The 18,802-nt window shown below is 40.6% G+C and overlaps 1 protein-coding gene across 2 annotated transcripts; it reads left to right on the forward strand.

Annotated features, from left to right (window-relative positions):
* The first annotated feature begins 4,680 nt into the window (after nt 1-4,680).
* Nucleotides 4,681-18,798, forward strand: wdr44 (WD repeat domain 44). Of its 2 annotated transcripts, XR_007040238.1 has the most exons (21): nt 4,681-5,245; nt 6,446-6,479; nt 8,301-8,381; nt 8,502-9,108; nt 11,719-11,867; nt 12,004-12,099; nt 12,736-12,872; nt 12,971-13,054; nt 13,159-13,265; nt 13,689-13,840; nt 13,920-14,058; nt 14,162-14,226; nt 14,381-14,497; nt 14,581-14,703; nt 16,265-16,456; nt 16,547-16,648; nt 16,729-16,844; nt 17,658-17,785; nt 17,867-18,001; nt 18,089-18,296; nt 18,516-18,798. XR_007040238.1 is itself a non-coding variant. In XM_047378719.1 (20 exons), the coding sequence occupies exons 1-20, from the start codon at nt 5,154-5,156 to the stop codon at nt 18,175-18,177; spliced, it is 2,745 nt and encodes a 914-aa protein (XP_047234675.1). In that variant the 5' UTR covers nt 4,681-5,153; the 3' UTR covers nt 18,178-18,798. The 2 variants fall into 2 exon arrangements, 1 of the variants encoding a protein (XP_047234675.1); XM_047378719.1 differs by having other exon boundaries at nt 18,089-18,798.
* The last annotated feature ends 4 nt before the right edge of the window (nt 18,799-18,802 follow it).

The following is an 18,802-nucleotide window of genomic DNA, read 5'->3' on the forward strand; positions in this document are numbered from 1 at the left end:
GGGAATAATCTTCCTCTGTAGAATGATGGACTTCAGATGGTTTGTAGATGACCTTCTAACCCTTGTTGATGTGCAGCTACAGTTATTTATCTGAAGGTCATTGCTGATGACTTTCTGTCTTGGAGTTGTGTTAACACACATCTGCTTCTATAAAGATCGTCTCTCTGAAGATGATCAGTTATTTAATGCATTTAATCAGCAGCTTCTGGCTGATACTTCCCCCCTTAATCTAAAGGAAGCAACAAGAGTGATTTTTTCTTCTTTGGTTTAATTTTTAGTTAAAGTTCAACTGACCTTTAAGCACAAAATATTCCATAAATTGTTGAAGATTTTATAAAATAAATATAGACTCCATCCAGTGTTAGTAAGGACTCTTTTCTATTTTGCTCTCTGTGGGGTCAGGCGCTTTTCCACTCTCTCCTTGATCCTCCCCCATTTTTTGCCCTGTTTCAGCTTTTTGTCTGTGTTTTTCTTAGAGCCTCTGTTCGCATATCCTCCTAATTTGTTCATTATGGATTTGGTCAGCTGGTCTCTCAACGCAATCGATCAAATTTTCTCGACGGGAAGACAGGGTAAAGGGCAGACGGGACGTTCTTCTCAAGATATGCAATGGATTCTTGGCAGCAGTGGAAGATTGTGTGCCTAACAACAATGTTAATCGAGGACGTGGAAGATTTGTACATAATTGGATTTCTGATAACAGGAATTCTACTTTTTGGAGTTGGCGGTTACCTGGCTTATCGAAAGATTTGTAAAACATCGGCAGCTTTTCAGAGCACTCCAAAGCTGCCTGGGATGTTTGAAGGGATCTTTAGAGTTCTCAGCACTCAGACTGATATGTTAAAGAGAGCAGAATCGCAAGCTGGACGCAATCCTTGAACAGAATCGCAGGCTGGCTGCGTTTCCCGGACTCAAAGGTGATATGATATAATCTTGGAGAAAGTTGTTTGCTCAGGATCTACTGAAAGTACCAGAAATTTGGCTATTTGGATTTGAAATTGAGAATGCCAGCAAGACTTTGAAGGCAGGGGGAAAATCACAGCTGGCCTGAACTAAAACATTTATTGTTTGTCTAATTCAGGCGCCCCGATACGGCCTTCACAGGCTTCTTATCAAAACATTTCTCCTGGATGTTCTGTAAATACAACGCTCTGCCCCAGCCACCCCCCTCATCTGTGGACTGAACTGTATGGCCGTTTGATAAAACTTCCATCTCTTTTTCAAGGACAATGGCACCTTCGTCAGTGTTGACAGTCTGATTCTTTGCACACATGATCATACTTAAATATTGGCACCCTCAAGAGTCCACCATGCCCCTGCAAAATCTTTGCTTATGTGTGTTGCTTTCCCATGCTCCTTATTTTTACCTAAATGTGGATTTCATTTCTTCATTTCTTCTCCTTTTCATAGATTTTTAGATTTACCAGTGAAAGGAAAATAATAGTAGTTTCTTAAAAGATTTGAACAAAAGCTGTTTTTACACCAGTGACTCAGCTTCCTTAGTTAGAACTCATCAATTGCTTAATTAAATTTCAATGACTGTTATAACCTCTTTAGAAATATTGGTTTAGAACCAGCTTTTACCAGAAAAACCCAAAGGATTATTAATGTTATCTGTATCTTTGTAATGTTGGCCAGATATTTTTAGATTTCTCAGAAAGATTCATAGATTTGATTTCTTAGAAATATTATAGTATCATTTGATTTGTTTTTCTGTGTCTGTATCTGTTTATTTTCTTTGTGATTGTATTGTAATTGTATGTACAGCGCTTTGGGTGTCTCGTTACTGAAAAGCGCTATATACATAAACTTACCTTACCTACTTACCTAGTTTTTAATGGTTGTCCTAATGCTGATTGTTTTTCCTGTTTGTCAAACTTCTTAGTATGGAAAGGAACGTTTTGTAGTCATGAAAGAGTAAAAGTGAGCAGACTAAAGTGTTTTGGGTGGTCTTAAACATGTATGCATGGCAGTGAGGTGTGCATAACGTTTTCCCAAGAAATTTGTTTCTCTAAACTTAGAAAACCAGGCTGAGAAGAAGTGATATCCTTCTCTGTGTTTCTACCATGATGAGCATTTGACCAACGCTGAGCCTGCAGCTCTGAGCTGGAGGCGCTTCAGGCCGACAGCTCAGAAAGAAACGCTCGTGTTTCCTAGACAAACATGGCTGATTACCCGCAGGAATGGGATTTCAAAGGCCTGAGCTGAGACCATTACAGAACCAATTAAACTGGGATGCGCTGGAGGCCTACATGGGCTTTAGATGCACTCCTGTGTTGTAGCCTAATGAGGTCTAATCTGGTGAGGCGGGCTAATTAAAAAGGAGGGAAGATTCAACCATAAAAACTTTGTGTTCCTTTTTTAAATCTAAATTAAAACATCTGAACCTCAACTGCAAACCTTCTGTCTCTCATTGTGTTTGTGGGTCCAAAAGCATCTTTGAATCAGCTCTCGTTGTTGACCGCTTGGTCTTGAATCACTGCACCGCTTCCTTTCTCACATTACAGGTCCTTCTCAAAATATTAGCATATTGTGATAAAGTTCATTATTTTCCATAATGTCATGATGAAAATTTAACATTCATATATTTTAGATTCATTGCACACTAACTGAAATATTTCAGGTCTTTTATTGTCTTAATACGGATGATTTTGGCATACAGCTCATGAAAACCCAAAATTCCTATCTCACAAAATTAGCATATCATTAAAAGGGTCTCTAAACGAGCTATGAACCTAATCATCTGAATCAACGAGTTAACTCTAAACACCTGCAAAAGATTCCTGAGGCCTTTAAAACTCCCAGCCTGGTTCATCATTCAAAACCCCAATCATGGGTAAGACTGCCGACCTGACTGCTGTCCTGAAGGCCACTATTGACACCCTCAAGCAAGAGGGTAAAACACAGAAAGAAATTTCTGAACGAATACGCTGTTCCCAGAGTGCTGTATCAAGGCACCTCAGTGGGAAGTCTGTGGGAAGGAAAAGGTGTGGCAGAAAACGCTGCACAACGAGAAGAGGTGACCGGACCCTGAGGAAGATTGTGGAGAAGGGCCGATTCCAGACCTTGGGGGACCTGCGGAAGCAGTGGACTGAGTCTGGAGTAGAAACATCCAGAGCCACCGTGCACAGGCGTGTGCAGGAAATGGGCTACAGGTGCCGCATTCCCCAGGTCAAGCCACTTTTGAACCAGAAACAGCGGCAAAAGCGCCTGACCTGGGCTACAGAGAAGCAGCACTGGACTGTTGCTCAGTGGTCCAAAGTACTTTTTTTTCGGATGAAAGCAAATTCTGCATGTCATTCGGAAATCAAGGTGCCAGAGTCTGGAGGAAGACTGGGGAGAAGGAAATGCCAAAATGCCAGAAGTCCAGTGTCAAGTACCCACAGTCAGTGATGGTCTGGGGTGCCGTGTCAGCTGCTGGTGTTGGTCCACTGTGTTTTATCAAGGGCAGGGTCAATGCAGCTAGCTATGAGGAGATTTTGGAGCACCTCATGCTTCCATCTGCTGAAAAGCTTTATGGAGATGAAGATTTCATTTTTCAGCACGACCTGGCACCTGCTCACAGTGCCAAAACCACTGGTAAATGGTTTACTGACCATGGTATCACTGTGCTCAATTGGCCTGCCAACTCTCCTGACCTGAACCCCATAGAGAATCTGTGGGATATTGTGAAGAGAACGTTGAGAGACTCAAGACCCAACACTCTGGATGAGCTAAAGGCCGCTATCGAAGCATCCTGGGCCTCCATAAGACCTCAGCAGTGCCACAGGCTGATTGCCTCCATGCCACGCCGCATTGAAGCAGTCATTTCTGCAAAAGGATTCCCAACCAAGTATTGAGTGCATAACTGTACATGATTATTTGAAGGTTGACGTTTTTTGTATTAAAAACACTTTTCATTTATTGGTCGGATGAAATATGCTAATTTTGTGAGATAGGAATTTTGGGTTTTCATGAGCTGTATGCCAAAATCATCCGTATTAAGACAATAAAAGACCTGAAATATTTCAGTTAGTGTGCAATGAATCTAAAATATATGAATGTTAAATTTTCATCATGACATTATGGAAAATAATGAACTTTATCACAATATGCTAATATTTTGAGAAGGACCTGTATATGGGCGGCTCGCTGCAGAAGAAAAATGTAAGGCTGAAACTTAGGCCAGCATACATGAGCAGGCAGCTGAGGCTCCACACATAAACGGGCCTGCAGAACCGAGCTGCTCCCTCACAGGGTTGGTCCAATTAGCTTCACATTCACAGCAACAAAGACGCTTTCAGTGCTTCAAACTTATCTCCAGAACAACATTCCTCTGGTTTTCCACTCGTGCCTCCACTGTAGACCAGTTTTACCTGATAACTTTTAGTCAGGATCTCCAATCATCTCATCTCCAACTAAAATCCCTGTTTTTGTCTCTACACAGAACTTTTTTCTTTCTCTTGATGAAACAGGTTCTTGTCATAAGAATGCAGAATTATTCACACGTCTTAAATCTTTCCAGATTTTCTCACATTCCAACCACAAATGGTTTTACTTTATGAATCAGACCAACACAAAGTAGAATAAAAATGTGAATGCAGACTGCATTTGACAGACTCCGGGACACGCTGTTCCTCTCTCTTGCTGTTCTTCATTAGCCCAGTAGTGGGCAGTAATGTCTCTAAACGACAACGAACTGTCATAACAGCGGAGTAGAAGCAGCTGCGCCACGCCTATCGACCCACCCGTTAACATTTAATGGAATTGCCGTAAAAATATTGTTGTTTTATGCCAACGGTTTGTTTATGACGTTGTTTCTTGCGTCCTCGTCAGCTTTACAGCTGTCCACTAGTGGCCTTGGTACCGAAAACTGGTCTCTAAATTGTGCTTTTATGGTCGGCGCTTTGCTGTGATTGAGACAGATTTAAAAACCGGCTGAAGGCTACGTTAGCATCGGAGTACATTTGTTAGCCTGTCAGTTGGTTAGCATATTCTAACATTATGACGTTAGGTTAGACAAGAAAGTGGTTGTTTTCCCCTAACCTTCGGCCACAGTTAGAGTGTTAATTTTAATAAGGCAGGACATAAAGAGACAACGCATATGTACAACATCTCAAGAGTCCCAGGTTAGGCTTTGACACGGCTGTCTAGCGACTTAGTTGGACTAGCTGATGAGCGAAACTGGCGTTAGCATGGCGTCAGATACAAGTGACAACGAAGAATTCTACGATGCTCCAGAGGACGTTAGCTTGACTCCAAAAGAGTAAGGAAACAATTTTTAATTGACTTTTTCACATATTTGTTAGTTTTTATTATCGCTCACAGACAATTAGTTAATGACAGCTACTGTGGCATGTGCAAACCGTTTTGCTTTATTTAAAGCTCTTAAACCTTTCCTAAAAAAAGCTAGCTGGTTTGGGTTTGCTTAACCGTTTTTTCCATTTTATTTTATGTTGTTACACAGCACTTTAGTTGACCAGCTGTTAAATGTCGGGAGAGGGAGAGGCTAAGCCTGAGAGTCACATAATATCTCTGGGATCTCAAACAGAAGGATAAGGTTACTTTGCAAATGTACAGTTTCAGTTCAAAACACAGCCAAAAGCATACCTGTCAGGATGAACCAGAAAAACATTTAAACGTAACGCACGGAAAAACTGATTAAAGATCACAGTCAATGAACATGGCATTCAAGGTCTTGGTGTCCTCCCTTGTAAACTTGATCTTCCCCCCCCCCCCAATACTATTTACTAAATACCAGACAGAAGAGTTGAGTCATATCCACACATTGAACCTTTATGTAGATACCAGCTGGGAACAAGCATGACAGATCAGCTTGGCCTTTTAAAGGTGCTGTGTTGTGCAGCAGTTATTACTATTCTCATTAGGTCTTAGCAAAAACGATTTATCTTGGGGGGGATAATCATAGGAATTCTGTGACGATGACAATAAACATGAATTGACGTCTACAAACTCTAAAAAACACCGTATGTTTGTGATTTTTACCTTTGCTGTCAGTTTTGTCTGCAGTTGGTTTATGATTCCAAATATTATTGGATACGATTATGTTGTACCGTTTATCAGCACAGTTGCACTGCTCAGTGGAACTGGTGTTGTGAAATAGGCTTTGCAATAATGGGTGAGTTTTATTTTTAGCCCAGTATTTGTGTTCGCAAGACTCGGATTGAGACTGGTCAGTTTCTAGCGCAGAAGAGTGTGATGAATATTTCAAAGAATTTTGGGCATCACTGTTATTGTTATCACGATAAATAGCACAGCATCTTGTAATGAATGTTTAGTCCATATTGCGTCTTCCCCTATGTTTTTGAACATGCCAAAGTCCATAACTGCAAACCCCCTTGAGAAGCAAAACTAAATGTGTTTTACTAAATGTTTAAAATTCCAAGTTGACATGTTTTTATGAGTTTCACTGCACTTACCACTGCAACTCTCTTCATCATTTTAGGTCACCTGCAAAGTTTTTCATTCCTCCCCTTCAGGTATGTGTATTTAAACTCAAAGTATTGTTGAAATACGGCAGTACATTTGGTCAATTCTCAGCTTTTAGGTAGCCTTGTATTTTCAGTTTCTAATGCCCCTATAATACACTGCTGGGCCTAAATAAATATTTTAGAACATTGCCAATGATCCTAGAGTGGCAACTGTTGCTTCCCCTGCATCTGGGAGAGTCCATCGTTTTATATTTAATATTCCTAATTTAAAGAATTTTAAGCTGTTGTCAGTAGTTATAGGAGTCCATGTCTCTGCATGTTCATCCTGGGGTCAAATTATGCATTGCTCAAGGAACCCAAAGGCTAATGTTTGATTTTACAGGCCTTTGTCTGCTTGTTTGTTGTTGGCGTCTATTGCAGTGTAGTTAGGAAAAGATGGAACGGGTATGGTTCTTGTAGAAAGGTTGCCAGACGATATTATGACCAAAGTGGAGATATCTGGCTATAATACTGAGCACTGCTCCTTACCAAGTATTTGGTGAGAAGCAAACTTGGCACATCAGGATGAAACCATCATAGATGATTTGGGCTTGTTTAGTACCAGCCTTGTAGCCAGTCAGTTCACTTCATTAAACAGAAGTATTTTACAGATACATTTTATACCTCCTACTTTATAGGAGGATCTGGGCCCAGATTGGGCCCAACTACTTGACTTATTGCTTCTATAATTGAATCTCCTAACTATTGCATCATAATACGTACCAAGTTGGTCACACACTGTTCAAATTTCTTAGTTTTTGTTAAATAATGTTGAGTTCTATTCCAGTGAAGTTCATTGTGTCTGTATACAATAGGTTATTTTGTTATTAGACGCTCAGCTTTTCTGTCTCTGAGGATGTACCAGACATGTTTCGACTGAGACTTCCATCTTCATCATAGGTGTCACTAGATGTTACCTGATGTGTCAAAATCAGCTGTTCCCTGAGGCCGTGTCAGCCTGTCATTGTAGCGACAGGCTGACACCGCCCCTTGCTGCTGCCTCATCGCTGTAGGATGTCGTTCCAGGTGTTGGGAACCTGGGAGGCCCCTTTGTCCCCGTTCATAGTGACTAATGAGCAGGAAAAGAACCGGCATTATAGGAAAACTTGAAATCAGCGATAGTGGACCTCTGCAAACAGGAAAACCACATGGATTGGGAAAGGGCCAAAATTATCCGCATGGAATACAACAGACATCAGCATTGGATCATGGAGGCAGTGGAGGTTAAAAGCGAGCCCACACAGCTATGAACAGGTGTGATTCCTACACCTGGAACAACATCCTCCAGTGATGAACCAGCAGCAGGGGGTGCTGTCAGTCTGTCTTTACATTGACAGGCTGACAATGTCTCAGGGACCCGTCACTTACCAACATCATTTTATTTTCAGTCGGCCAGAAGTTGGAATTGGCCAATTTTTTCCTCGATTGGCTCTCATTGGTGATCGGCAGGTTAAATGTTGAATATTCAGATCTGTTTTTATTATATCAAAACTAACAACTCCTATATTTCTGGCCTGTAAGTGCTTAAACCAATAGCATGTACTTAGATTTACTTTTATTAGAGGCTTTTGATTTTAGTGCACCTTTTTTTTAGTCGTTTTTGATTTTTGGATAAAAATCTTGGTGCATCAGTAAAAAATGAGGGATTGGCCATTAGACAGTAAAATAGCCAAAGGGTTTATTCTGATGAATGGCATGCTACATCAAACACAAAAACCCAACTTTAAAAGTGAGTCCAATAAGAATCCTGGAATAATTTTAAATGTCCTCTCCAAATGAAACGTTGCTTGGTCTTTTTATTGTCCAAATTTGTTTATTTCTATTTTTAAGGAGACACCAGATAGTTCAGGAAATGCTGAAGAAAATGTAAGCAGTGCGACATCAGAAACTCAGCAAGATGATTCTCTGCAGGTATGAATTTCTTCAAATAAAATCTTATAAAAACTGCCTTTATTATGGTTTAGTTTAACATGAGAACTGATATTTGTAGTCAGTTTTTACAATTTAACTGCGGTCTGGTTTTGTTCCTAGATCATTGATAGCATCATAGAGGAGAGCCAAAAGGGATGTGCTGTTGATGAGGTGGTTCAGTTGCTAGATCAGCTACAGGTTGATGTAAAATCGGAGCCAAAGGAAGAGCAGGATGCAGGGGACGTTCCTCTGGAGAGAACAGTGCTGGTTGTTTCACCTGAACTTGTTGAGGGGTCAGAGGAGCAACAGAAAAGCGATACTACAAATGAAGACTGCTCTTTAGCTGCTCCCGATCCCCCAAATCTGCCAGGACCTTCAGCTGGGCCACAAGACCGAGTGCAGCCTCCAGATCTCACCAGCACCATCGCTCACAGTCAGGGCGATGCTGCTGTTCTAGTGACACAAGACGAGAAGGGGCAGAGACCAGCAGACATCTTGGATCAGGTTCCCTTAACAGACAGGCCGGTTCAAACAGACTCGCCGGGGCCCTTAAAACCGCCCCGCCAGTTCACAGTAGAGCCCGATATCGTAGCCAGCACAAAGAAGCCACCTCCTACACGGCCGCCGCCTCCTGGTGGCGGTCCCCCACCGAGACCTCCACCACCATCTTGCCGCGGCTTACCACCCAGGATGTCCCAGGAATGTGTGAGGCCAAGTGGACTGGAAGGTGAGAAAACTCTGGGGGATTCTTTCACAAAAGTGAAAGTCCCCTTAATCTTTGACTCATCATTGATTTAGAAGCAGTTATAAAGTGTTTAAAATAGCATGGTAGAACAATCCTTAGAGCAGGGCCTGTTTTGCAGACACAAGGTCTAAAGGTGTGATCCTGGTTTGTTTGAACAAGTCAGAGCATGAGTAAATCAATGACAGAACTGCAGTAAACATTATTGTTCAGAACATCGATGCCAAGTTGAAGTCATGGGAATTTTATAAACATGACAGAATTCCCAGTACGACATTCTAACACATTCTCCAACTCAGATTATCTTAACTTTCGAACTCATCTCAAAAGTCTACACACCCCTGTTAAAATGATAGGTTTTTGGGGATGTTTAAAATGACAACATGGTAAATGATTTAAAAACTTTAATGTAGCATTAGCATTTTTTCTGCACAATTCAGCTGCAAAATATCAGTTAGGCTGGAAATGTAAGAACAAATAGTTAAGGTGTAATAACCTAGTTGCAAAGGTGTACACACCCATAAATTTCTAATTTCCCCTCGGGGATCAATAAAGTATCTTTGAATTGAATTGAATTGAAATCAATGCTCTGCTGAAGCACCTTTTGATTAAATGTCGTCATTCTGTCCTGTCGAGTTCACACCCACCACCATTTATACTGAACCTGATTAACCTGAAATAAAGTGCAGCTCTCCTAGTTGGATTTTCCAGGCTTCACCATGTGTGCACCCTTTAACTAAACCTGTTGTTTGCAGAGGATACAAGGGATCAGAACGATCTTATTGTAGTAATGTATTAGGAAAGGGTACAAAATGTTCCACAGCATTATTTATATACCAGTGCACGATGGAGAAAGCCATCAGTAACTGATCAAAACTGCTTAGAGGCAGACCTCAATACTGAAGGAACTGCAGGATTTCTCAAGATGGACTTTTTAAGTTCTACATGTGAATACATTCTATTGTATGAGCATCAGCAAAGCAACACCCTCAGTCAAACATGGTAGAGTCAGTAAATACTCTGTGGTTACTTTTTTCATGTGGGGCCGAGACTTTTATCAAGCCGGATAAAAGTGATGAGCAATCCCAAATATCAGCTAGTCAACTCTATAGCTTCAGGTACCTGTCAGACAGCTGGGGATGAAGATGGATTTTTTTTTTTCTGCATCACTGTGAGTCCAAGCAAACATTAACAGTAGAATGACTTGTGAGAGCAGAATAATTGTTTAGAATGACCTAGTCAGAATCCAGGGCCCATATTCTCATATAAGATGCAGTACAATCATATTAACACTATAAATAGAAGGAAGATGTAAATGAGGTGAATAAGTATTTGTTGTATTGTACATGATGATGTCAGCAGCAATAGCCTAAATGGTCGTCTACACCCACCTGTCGGTGAAGAAGCTCGCTGGTGTGCTGCTCTGTAGCTTCTGATCACAGCAGGTACCAGCGCTGCTCGCATTCTAGGCTGGTGCTGAAAGCAGAGGGAACGGGATTGTCTGTTCGCACCGTGATCCCAGGACCAAATCTGCCTTTCAACACTCCTCCCGTCTCCTCCACCAGCAGGGTCTGCTCCTCTGTTCAGTTCGGTTTTCTCCACCTTTTTGTCTTCGCTTTGTTTTGGTCGTTTTTGCCAAATCAAACCTCTTATACAAGAAATCACTCACAGTAAAATGCTGACAACTGAGTGTCCACATTAATATCAAATAGATGAAGTAGGAAAACGACCTGCATGGCAAGTATACATAATACTAATAATAATAATAAGCAAATCAGAATAATGATGAGCATGTTCAAATAAGGTTCAAACATTTTGATGCTGTGTGACAATTAATTTAATTTTGTTAAGTTTCATCATCATGATGATTTACACATTTCCAGTCTAAATTCTATGATTGGTTAATTTCTCTTCACTGATAACTAGGACCACATTTATTTTATTTTTTTAATCTTTTGCAACAACCAATCACAGCTCTTACATCACACCTAGGAACAGGGTCAACCACACCTCCTCACTAAAATAGGAATTTGTGTCATCTCCTTGCTTGGAGTCACTCTCTGCAGTGAACCGGATCACTCTTAAGATGAGACTTCTTGGCAAGAATTTTAGGGTAAGATAGGAGCTCTCTGAGAGGGTTCTGAGAATCTATGAGAATACGGGCCCTGGTATTTTCAGAGGTTGAAGAGCCACTGTAAATAAAAATAGCTTCTTTGTTAAAGATCTAAATTGCATCCAGTACCATTGGGAACATGGACAAACAGAATGTAGTTTACCTGTGGTTTGTTTAGGGTGAACATGAACAGCAGACGAACATGAAGCCAATGTTGACGATGCATAAACAGCACACATTTTTTAACTTCCCTTCGGCGAATAATAAAATGCATTGTGTTACATTCTACAGGCAGATGACTATGTAGAGGAAAAGATAACCTTCAACCATTCCTCCTGAGAGACAGTCAGTCAGATGTTATATGGTGGTGTTTTGTTGGAATATTTCCGGTCATCTTGTCCCCTAAGAGCAAAGGGTCATAAAAATTAAAACGCCAGGATTGTTTCTTACAGCATCTCGTGTTTTCTTGTCTGCTTGACCAGTATACGCGGTGAGTGCAGTTAACTGTGATTCCCTGGAGCCCTCTGGCCTGATGTCTCCATCCAGCACAGTAAGGTGTATAACCAAAGATCTGCAGCATTCCTTGGATCTGGCCAGTGCCACCAGCGGAGAAAAGGTGGTGACGGCACAGGTCAGTAAGCCTGTAGATCAGGCTGCTTTTTTTTTTTCATTCTTGCCTTTAGCGGCTCAAAATGATCTAAGGTGAAGGAATATGCTTCTCTAATGCTTATTTATGTCTGTTTTCTGTTCCGGTGTTTGATTCTAAGGAAAATGAGGACGACCAGTCTTCATCTCAGAGTGGAGCACAAACCCCCGGCCCTCAGCGTCCACGTTCTAACTCTGGCAGAGAACTGACAGATGAAGTAAGAGTCACTGTGTGTGGGCTTGGTTTCTGTTTTAATAAGATATTACCCTAGGTAGTAAAGTGAGGGCTCATCCATTTTAATGCATAAATACTTGAATTATTATTGCAAATAGGTTTTCTTCTCATGTTGATACTAAAAAGTCAATTTATAATTAGAATATTTAAGCATAGTGTACAAATGTACAGTACATAGCAAAACCAAAAGTTTTTCTCATTTTATCACACTGCAACTACAAACCTCTGGTGTTTTTTTTTTTTTTTTTGGCATTTTATGTGATGGAATGACACAAAGTAGTGCATAATTGTGAAAAGGAATTAAATAACACAATGAAAGTGTGCTGTTTAGCCTCCTTTACAGTGATGCCTATGTGATGAGAGGGAATGATGCTGCAGTCTAAGCTGTTCATCACTGAGCTTCAAGTGTGACCGACCACAGTCTGCACCGCAGGATTTAAAATGACTTAGGATTGAACTCCAGTAAATCCAGCGCAGACAAGTGTTATAAGCTGATAACACATTAACAACAATGACAAGTGGAGGCTGAATATTTTTACACACTAATAATTAGAGGTCTGCTTCACAGCCAGAGTCCGCTTTGGCATAAAAACCTACTTCCATGTGATGGTTTATTCAGGAAATACTGGCCAGTGTGATGATCAAGAATTTAGACACTGGAGAAGAGATTCCCTTGATTCAAGCAGAGGAGAAACTTCCTACAGGGATCAACCCTCTAACTCTGCACATCATGAGGAGGACCAAGGAGTACATAACGTGAGCCCAAACTGATTACGTTTTAATAACTTTCTAACCAAGCCTATTGTACCATATGTAGAGGAAGCTCCTAAGGTTTCTTCTTTTTCTCCTCTCAGTAACGATGCAGCTCAGTCGGATGACGATGACAAGTCTCACGCTCCGTTGTCAGACACGGATGGAGGAAAACTGAAGCAGAGAACGTAATCTTGCCGAGCTTATTTGTTTTTTCTCCCTCTCTCTCTCTGTTTTCACCCCATAAAGTATTCCAACATAAAACAATGTGTTTTTCGATGTTTTTAACCAGGACCCAGTTAAAAAAATTCCTGGGAAAGTCTGTGAAGAAGGCCAAGCACCTTGCTGAGGAATATGGGGAAAAGGCAGTCAATAAAGTGAAAAGCGTGCGTGATGAAGGTATACAAACTAAATGGTTTTTATATTTTTCATACTAGAACAAACCATCTTAAAATTCGAATAGTTTGCGTTTTAACCTTAAACTTTTTTTATGCTTTAGTACTGTTCAACCACAAACTTCAATCTGTTTTCTTTGGATTTCATGTGACAGACCATCACAGAGTAGTGAATATTGTGGAGGAAAATTGATTTTCTAGGATTTTTATAAAGACAAAACTGCAAAGTGTGCTGTGTATATATATTCAGCCCCTCTAAGTGAATACTGTCATGAGGAATGTTTGATACTCCAAAAATAGTTCAAAAATGTACATTTTAGATGGAATTTAATGGATTTAAAGTAACTGTTCAGTCTTTAAACGATGCGTTCCTGCTCCTACTGATTTAATCATCTTAGTTTTGCTTTCCGCATGGTTTCCTCTTCAGTGTTCCACACAGATCAAGATGATCCTTCATCCAGTGATGATGAGGGCATGCCGTACACCAGACCTGCCAAGTTCAAGGCAGCACATAGCTTCAAGGGTCCCTTTGACTTTGATCAGATTAAGGTTGTGCAGGACCTGAGTGGAGAGCACACGGTACTTATAATTATGGGAATAAGAAGAGAAGATCCTAAGGTGGTGACAATTGTTTTTAAAAATGTTTCTTTATGTCAAGGGAGCTGTTTGGACAATGAAGTTTTCTCACTGTGGAAGACTTCTGGCAACTGCAGGCCAGGATAATATAGTTCGCATCTGGGTCCTCAAGACTGCCTTTGACTACTTTAATAATATGAGATTAAAGTACAACACTGAAGGTATGCTTCTTAATTAATGTGGACCGTGTGTTTTGCAGTCACTGAATGTATACAGCAACATTACAGATTCTGGTAGATAATCCTTGATATTTTGGTCCTCCAGGTCGAGTTTCTCCTTCTCCTTCTCAGGAAAGCTTGTGCTCATCCAAATCTGACACAGATCCTGGGGTGAGTGCAGTAAAACCTCTTGAGGCAAAATCAGGAAAAAATATAAAACTAAAGAGAATCTGTTATGTTTTAGCCACAGCTTTTAGTGATTAATACTGGATACTGAGCAGCATTCTACATGAATGTTTTCATGAATGACTTGGCTGCGTTTTAGGCTAGTTGTCCCTCGGAGGACCCAGACACCGAAGACAGAAATGCCCCTTTCCGCCCAGTTCCCTTCTGCAAGTACAAGGGTCACACAGCTGATCTGTTGGACCTGTCCTGGTCAAAGGTAATAACGTTACCATTACGCTCCCTCCTAACACACATTAGATTCTCATTCTTATTTGACTTATTCTGTTGTTGTGTGTCCAGAACTTTTTCCTGCTCTCGTCCTCCATGGATAAAACGGTTAGATTATGGCACATATCCAGGAGAGAGTGCCTCTGCTGCTTTCAGCACATTGATTTCGTCACAGCCATCGCTTTCCACCCCAGAGTAAGTTGGGTCAGCGTGTGTTTGTCTTGGCACAGATCTTGTATTGTTAGAGTGCTACTGCGAGGTTTGTGAATGTCCCATTAATTTTAGCCTTTACAAAATGCATTTGAACTGTTTTTATCAAGGTGGAATGGTTCTACAAGTATATCTCTAAACAACACAGGGTTAAAATTATACATGCACAGTCCAATACATCTCTAATAACATCTTGTTCGAAGTCCTTCAGCAGGTTCCAGAGAAACCACTTTTTTTTTTATCTTTAGTCTTTTAGTCCCAAGTATAGACATTTTAAATAAAATATTTAAATATACAAAAATAATTGGTGGGGAATTAGGTAGGTGTATTTTTACCAAAGAAGACGAGGTGTAATTAGTGCAAATGTGCATGGTATGGATCTGGGCACTCTGGGACTGTTAAACGTTCATCAGAGAGACACCCTGGCTGGTTTTTGATAATAACACTCTGCAAGTAAAGGTTTTCCAGGCTCAGGAAGACTTTTAACCATACTCTATACATTTTCAATAGGTTTGAAGCCTCAACCATCCAGATTTTACCATTACCATTTTGCTCCCTGTTCACCGTTGGCACATCCAAACAAGTCTGAATGTGTTTGGTACCATTGTCCTTCTAAATTACCCAACCATCTCACCCAAACCATCGCCCTCAAACTGAAGGACTTTGGTTAGGAAGTTCAGGGACTAGCCTAACATAAAATGGCTGTGCACCAGTGTCACTTTCCACAGTGGAGCAAGTTTTACATCGCCATGGGCTGAGAGTGAGTCGACCAGCAAAGACTGAAATTTGCAGCTTTGTTGTGATGAAACAAGACAAGGGTTTGGCCACTATGGCGGGAATGTTGGGAGGAGTGAAAGTAAGTCTTTAAAATGTATGAACACTGTACCAACTGCCAAGCGTGATGGTGGCAGCATTATGCTGATGCCAGGGGATGGAATAGAGGGGGGGGACGATCTACACATGTTCAACGTCTCCTGAAATCAGATGGGTGTTTCTACAAGGTAATGATCCTAAACTGATTTTAGAATAGATAAAGCAGACTGGGAAGGGCTCTGACTTATACCTCCTGAATATTTGCGGAGTACCCCTTAAAGCAGAGTCCGTGGCCAGGAAGCCATTTTAGATGAGTTCTACAAATCTCTCTAAACACTGTGATCAATTATTCAGTCAGAACTGTGCCACAAAATGTGTTGATAGCTACAAAAGCATGTGGCGCAACTTGCTTAGAGACATTTGTCCGAGTATTACTGGGCGTGTTTGTTTGAGCCTGTAGGTAAAATTTTGACCCTGTGAGGATTAGAGAAAATCCACAGTATATTCCATCTTGTTCCCTATTCTTGTTTTAAGAAAAACATTGAAGTTGTTTGTTGTACCATCTTTCCAAATGAATCGTAGGAGAAAAAGAGTGGTTCTGATGTATTCTCAGTAGCCCAGAGTTAAAATAGGCATTTATTGTCATGGTGAATACACACAAACATCTCACCATGACGGTATATTCCTGTGCAGTTTTATGGAAACTGTATTTTTCTTTTTCTTTGTTTTGCAGGATGACAGATACTTTTTAAGCGGTTCTCTGGATGGCAAACTACGGCTTTGGAACATTCCAGACAAGAAGGTGGCTTTGTGGAATGAGGTTGATGGCCAAACGCGACTCATCACCGCCGCCAACTTCTGCCAAAATGGGAAATACGCAGTTATCGGTACCTACGATGGACGCTGCATCTTTTATGACACAGAGGTATCCTGTTTTTATCCTTAAGATCTGTGTAGTCATGATTATCCTAATACAGATTCAGAGGCTGATGCGGTTTTTCTTTTTATCTACCAGCGACTAAAATACCACACTCAAATTCACGTGAGATCAACCAGAGGAAGGAACAAAGTAGGCCGCAAAATTACAGGCATTGAACCTCTGCCCGGAGAGAACAAGGTAACAGCTCTCCATCTACAACATGTTTGACAGCTGTGCAGTGAGGCTGGTTAAATGTCAAACTCTGTCCACTTTGATAGATTTTGGTTACCTCAAATGATTCCCGCATTCGCCTTTATGACCTGAGGGACTTGTCTCTGTCCATGAAGTACAAAGGTTATGTCAACAGCAGCAGCCAGATTAAAGCCAGCTTCAGGTGAGCATTCCCTTCATGCTGAACAGTTTACCAAATCCTAAATCTGCACTGCTTCTACATTTATAAGGAGAGAAAAGCTTTCTGGCACTTTTATTATAGAAGGTTCATTACATGTTTTTATTGGTATGGTGGCAACACACGACACAGCTTGCAAAGGGCTGGAATTTGATTTCCAGGTGTGGAGAAGTGAAGAAAAAGAAAATGGATTATGGAATAATAATTGTATTTTTCGACTTATTTCCTTGTCCATTTTCTAAATGTTGTACCACCATACTTCATTCCCTCCTTTCTTTCCACTCATTTTCTCTTCCCATTCCTTCCTCCCCCCCACATCTAATTTTCCTTCCTTTATTTGGCTTCTACTTTACAGCCTTTTTCCCTTCAATTCTTCTTCCTTTTTGTCCTTCGTTTCCCTTTTTCTTCTGTCCTTCTAATTGCTCTTCCTTCTCAACTTTCCTTCTGTGCTTCCCTAATTTTCTCCTTCTTTCCCCGTCACCTTTCCTCACATTTCTTTTATTCTTTAGTTTTTTTTTTTCGTCTTTTCTTCAAATATGAATTCCTTTGTTTACCTTATTTCCTTTTGTCATTACTGCCTTGCTGTGAATTTTACAGCTTCTGTATATAAAGCCTGATCTCTATGGAATTATCTATAATAAATGTATGATTAACTTTCATATTTCTACTTTAGAAATGGGAGTGAGAAACTGGAAAAATCTAGAATTAGGCAATGAAAATGTTTCTAAGACCTGTAACAATTAGACATATTTTCATTTCATTCAAAACTTGATGTAGTCTCTTCCCGTCTTCCTACAGCCATGACTACTCATTCATAGTCAGTGGCTCAGAGGATAATTATGTGTACATCTGGAGCACTTACCATGATCTGAGCAAATTCACATCTGTACGACGAGACCGCAATGACTTCTGGGAAGGAATTAAAGGTAACCACTGTGCTAACTACCAAAAAGCATTTCATGTAAAATATTCTGCTGCTTGACATCTACGTTTGCTTTGTCTTCCAGCACACAATGCAGTGGTCACCTCAGCCATATTTGCACCCCATCCAGACCTTATTGTTCCTCAAGAAACATTAGCAGAGAAACCGGAAGCAGACAGCAAGAGTCTAGATTCCACGGACTCGGAGACGATACCGTCAGGTTTGTCTCCTTCCTTTCATTCGCTAACTGGTTTCCTCAGACTGAGGACTTGCATTTCAGTGCTGTGGATTGTTGCTTCCTTTGCAGGAGCCCTGAAAACAGATCACACAGAGGTCCTGCTCTCTGCTGACTTCACTGGAGCGATTAAAGTTTTCATCAACGTCAAAAAGTACTGAGCACTTCCCACATAGGTCTGTTCAGCAGAGATTAATCCAAGTTACTTTACCTACCTAATGGTTGTTTCTCTGAGAATAACGTGGAGAAACAAGTGGCGAAAGACTACAAAGTGGGCAAGGTGAGGTTCCTTGTCTTATTTCTATTTTTTATCTTTCATACTGGGTAACTGTGAACGGTTTGGCATTTAGAGATCCAGAAATGTTTCTAGAGCAGAAACTAATTCTGCTCAAACATACAAGTTTATAGTTGTATAGCCAAGAATAATTATAAAAAACATAAAAATCTATTTTCAGTAGTTATAAGCACCTTTCTTGTTTCCTTGGTTTTCTCATCTCAGACAAATGTTCCTGTACGAAAAGCAAGACACGCTCGAAGTCTGATGTTTTATGATGAAATGTCAGGTTGGATTAAAATGACAAAAGCCCTGTTTTGTTGTCCTAAATCTAGCTCGTTAAGTTTCCTTTAAAATAAATCATTTCAGTGGACTCACAGTACAACAGGCACATTCAACAGAAGCACATTTCATGGCACTATATGTAAATCTGTTTCAGATTGCAAACCTACAGCTTTTTTAAACAAAATGTACTTTCCTCAATAAAAATCTGCACAAGCCACACAAATGCT

This window comes from Girardinichthys multiradiatus, chromosome 11, assembly GCF_021462225.1.
Source record: "Girardinichthys multiradiatus isolate DD_20200921_A chromosome 11, DD_fGirMul_XY1, whole genome shotgun sequence".
NCBI lineage: Eukaryota > Metazoa > Chordata > Actinopteri > Cyprinodontiformes > Goodeidae > Girardinichthys > Girardinichthys multiradiatus.

Excerpts from the sequence above, each read along its gene's own strand:
- wdr44 (XM_047378719.1), top strand. The coding sequence starts at position 5,154 with ATGAGCGAAACTGGCGTTAGCATGGCGTCAGATACAAGTGACAACGAA. Across the intron at positions 14,704-16,264 it reads CCATCGCTTTCCACCCCAGA|GATGACAGATACTTTTTAAG; the intron begins GTAAGTTGGGTC and ends TTTGTTTTGCAG. Across the intron at positions 16,649-16,728 it reads CTCTGCCCGGAGAGAACAAG|ATTTTGGTTACCTCAAATGA; the intron begins GTAACAGCTCTC and ends CCACTTTGATAG.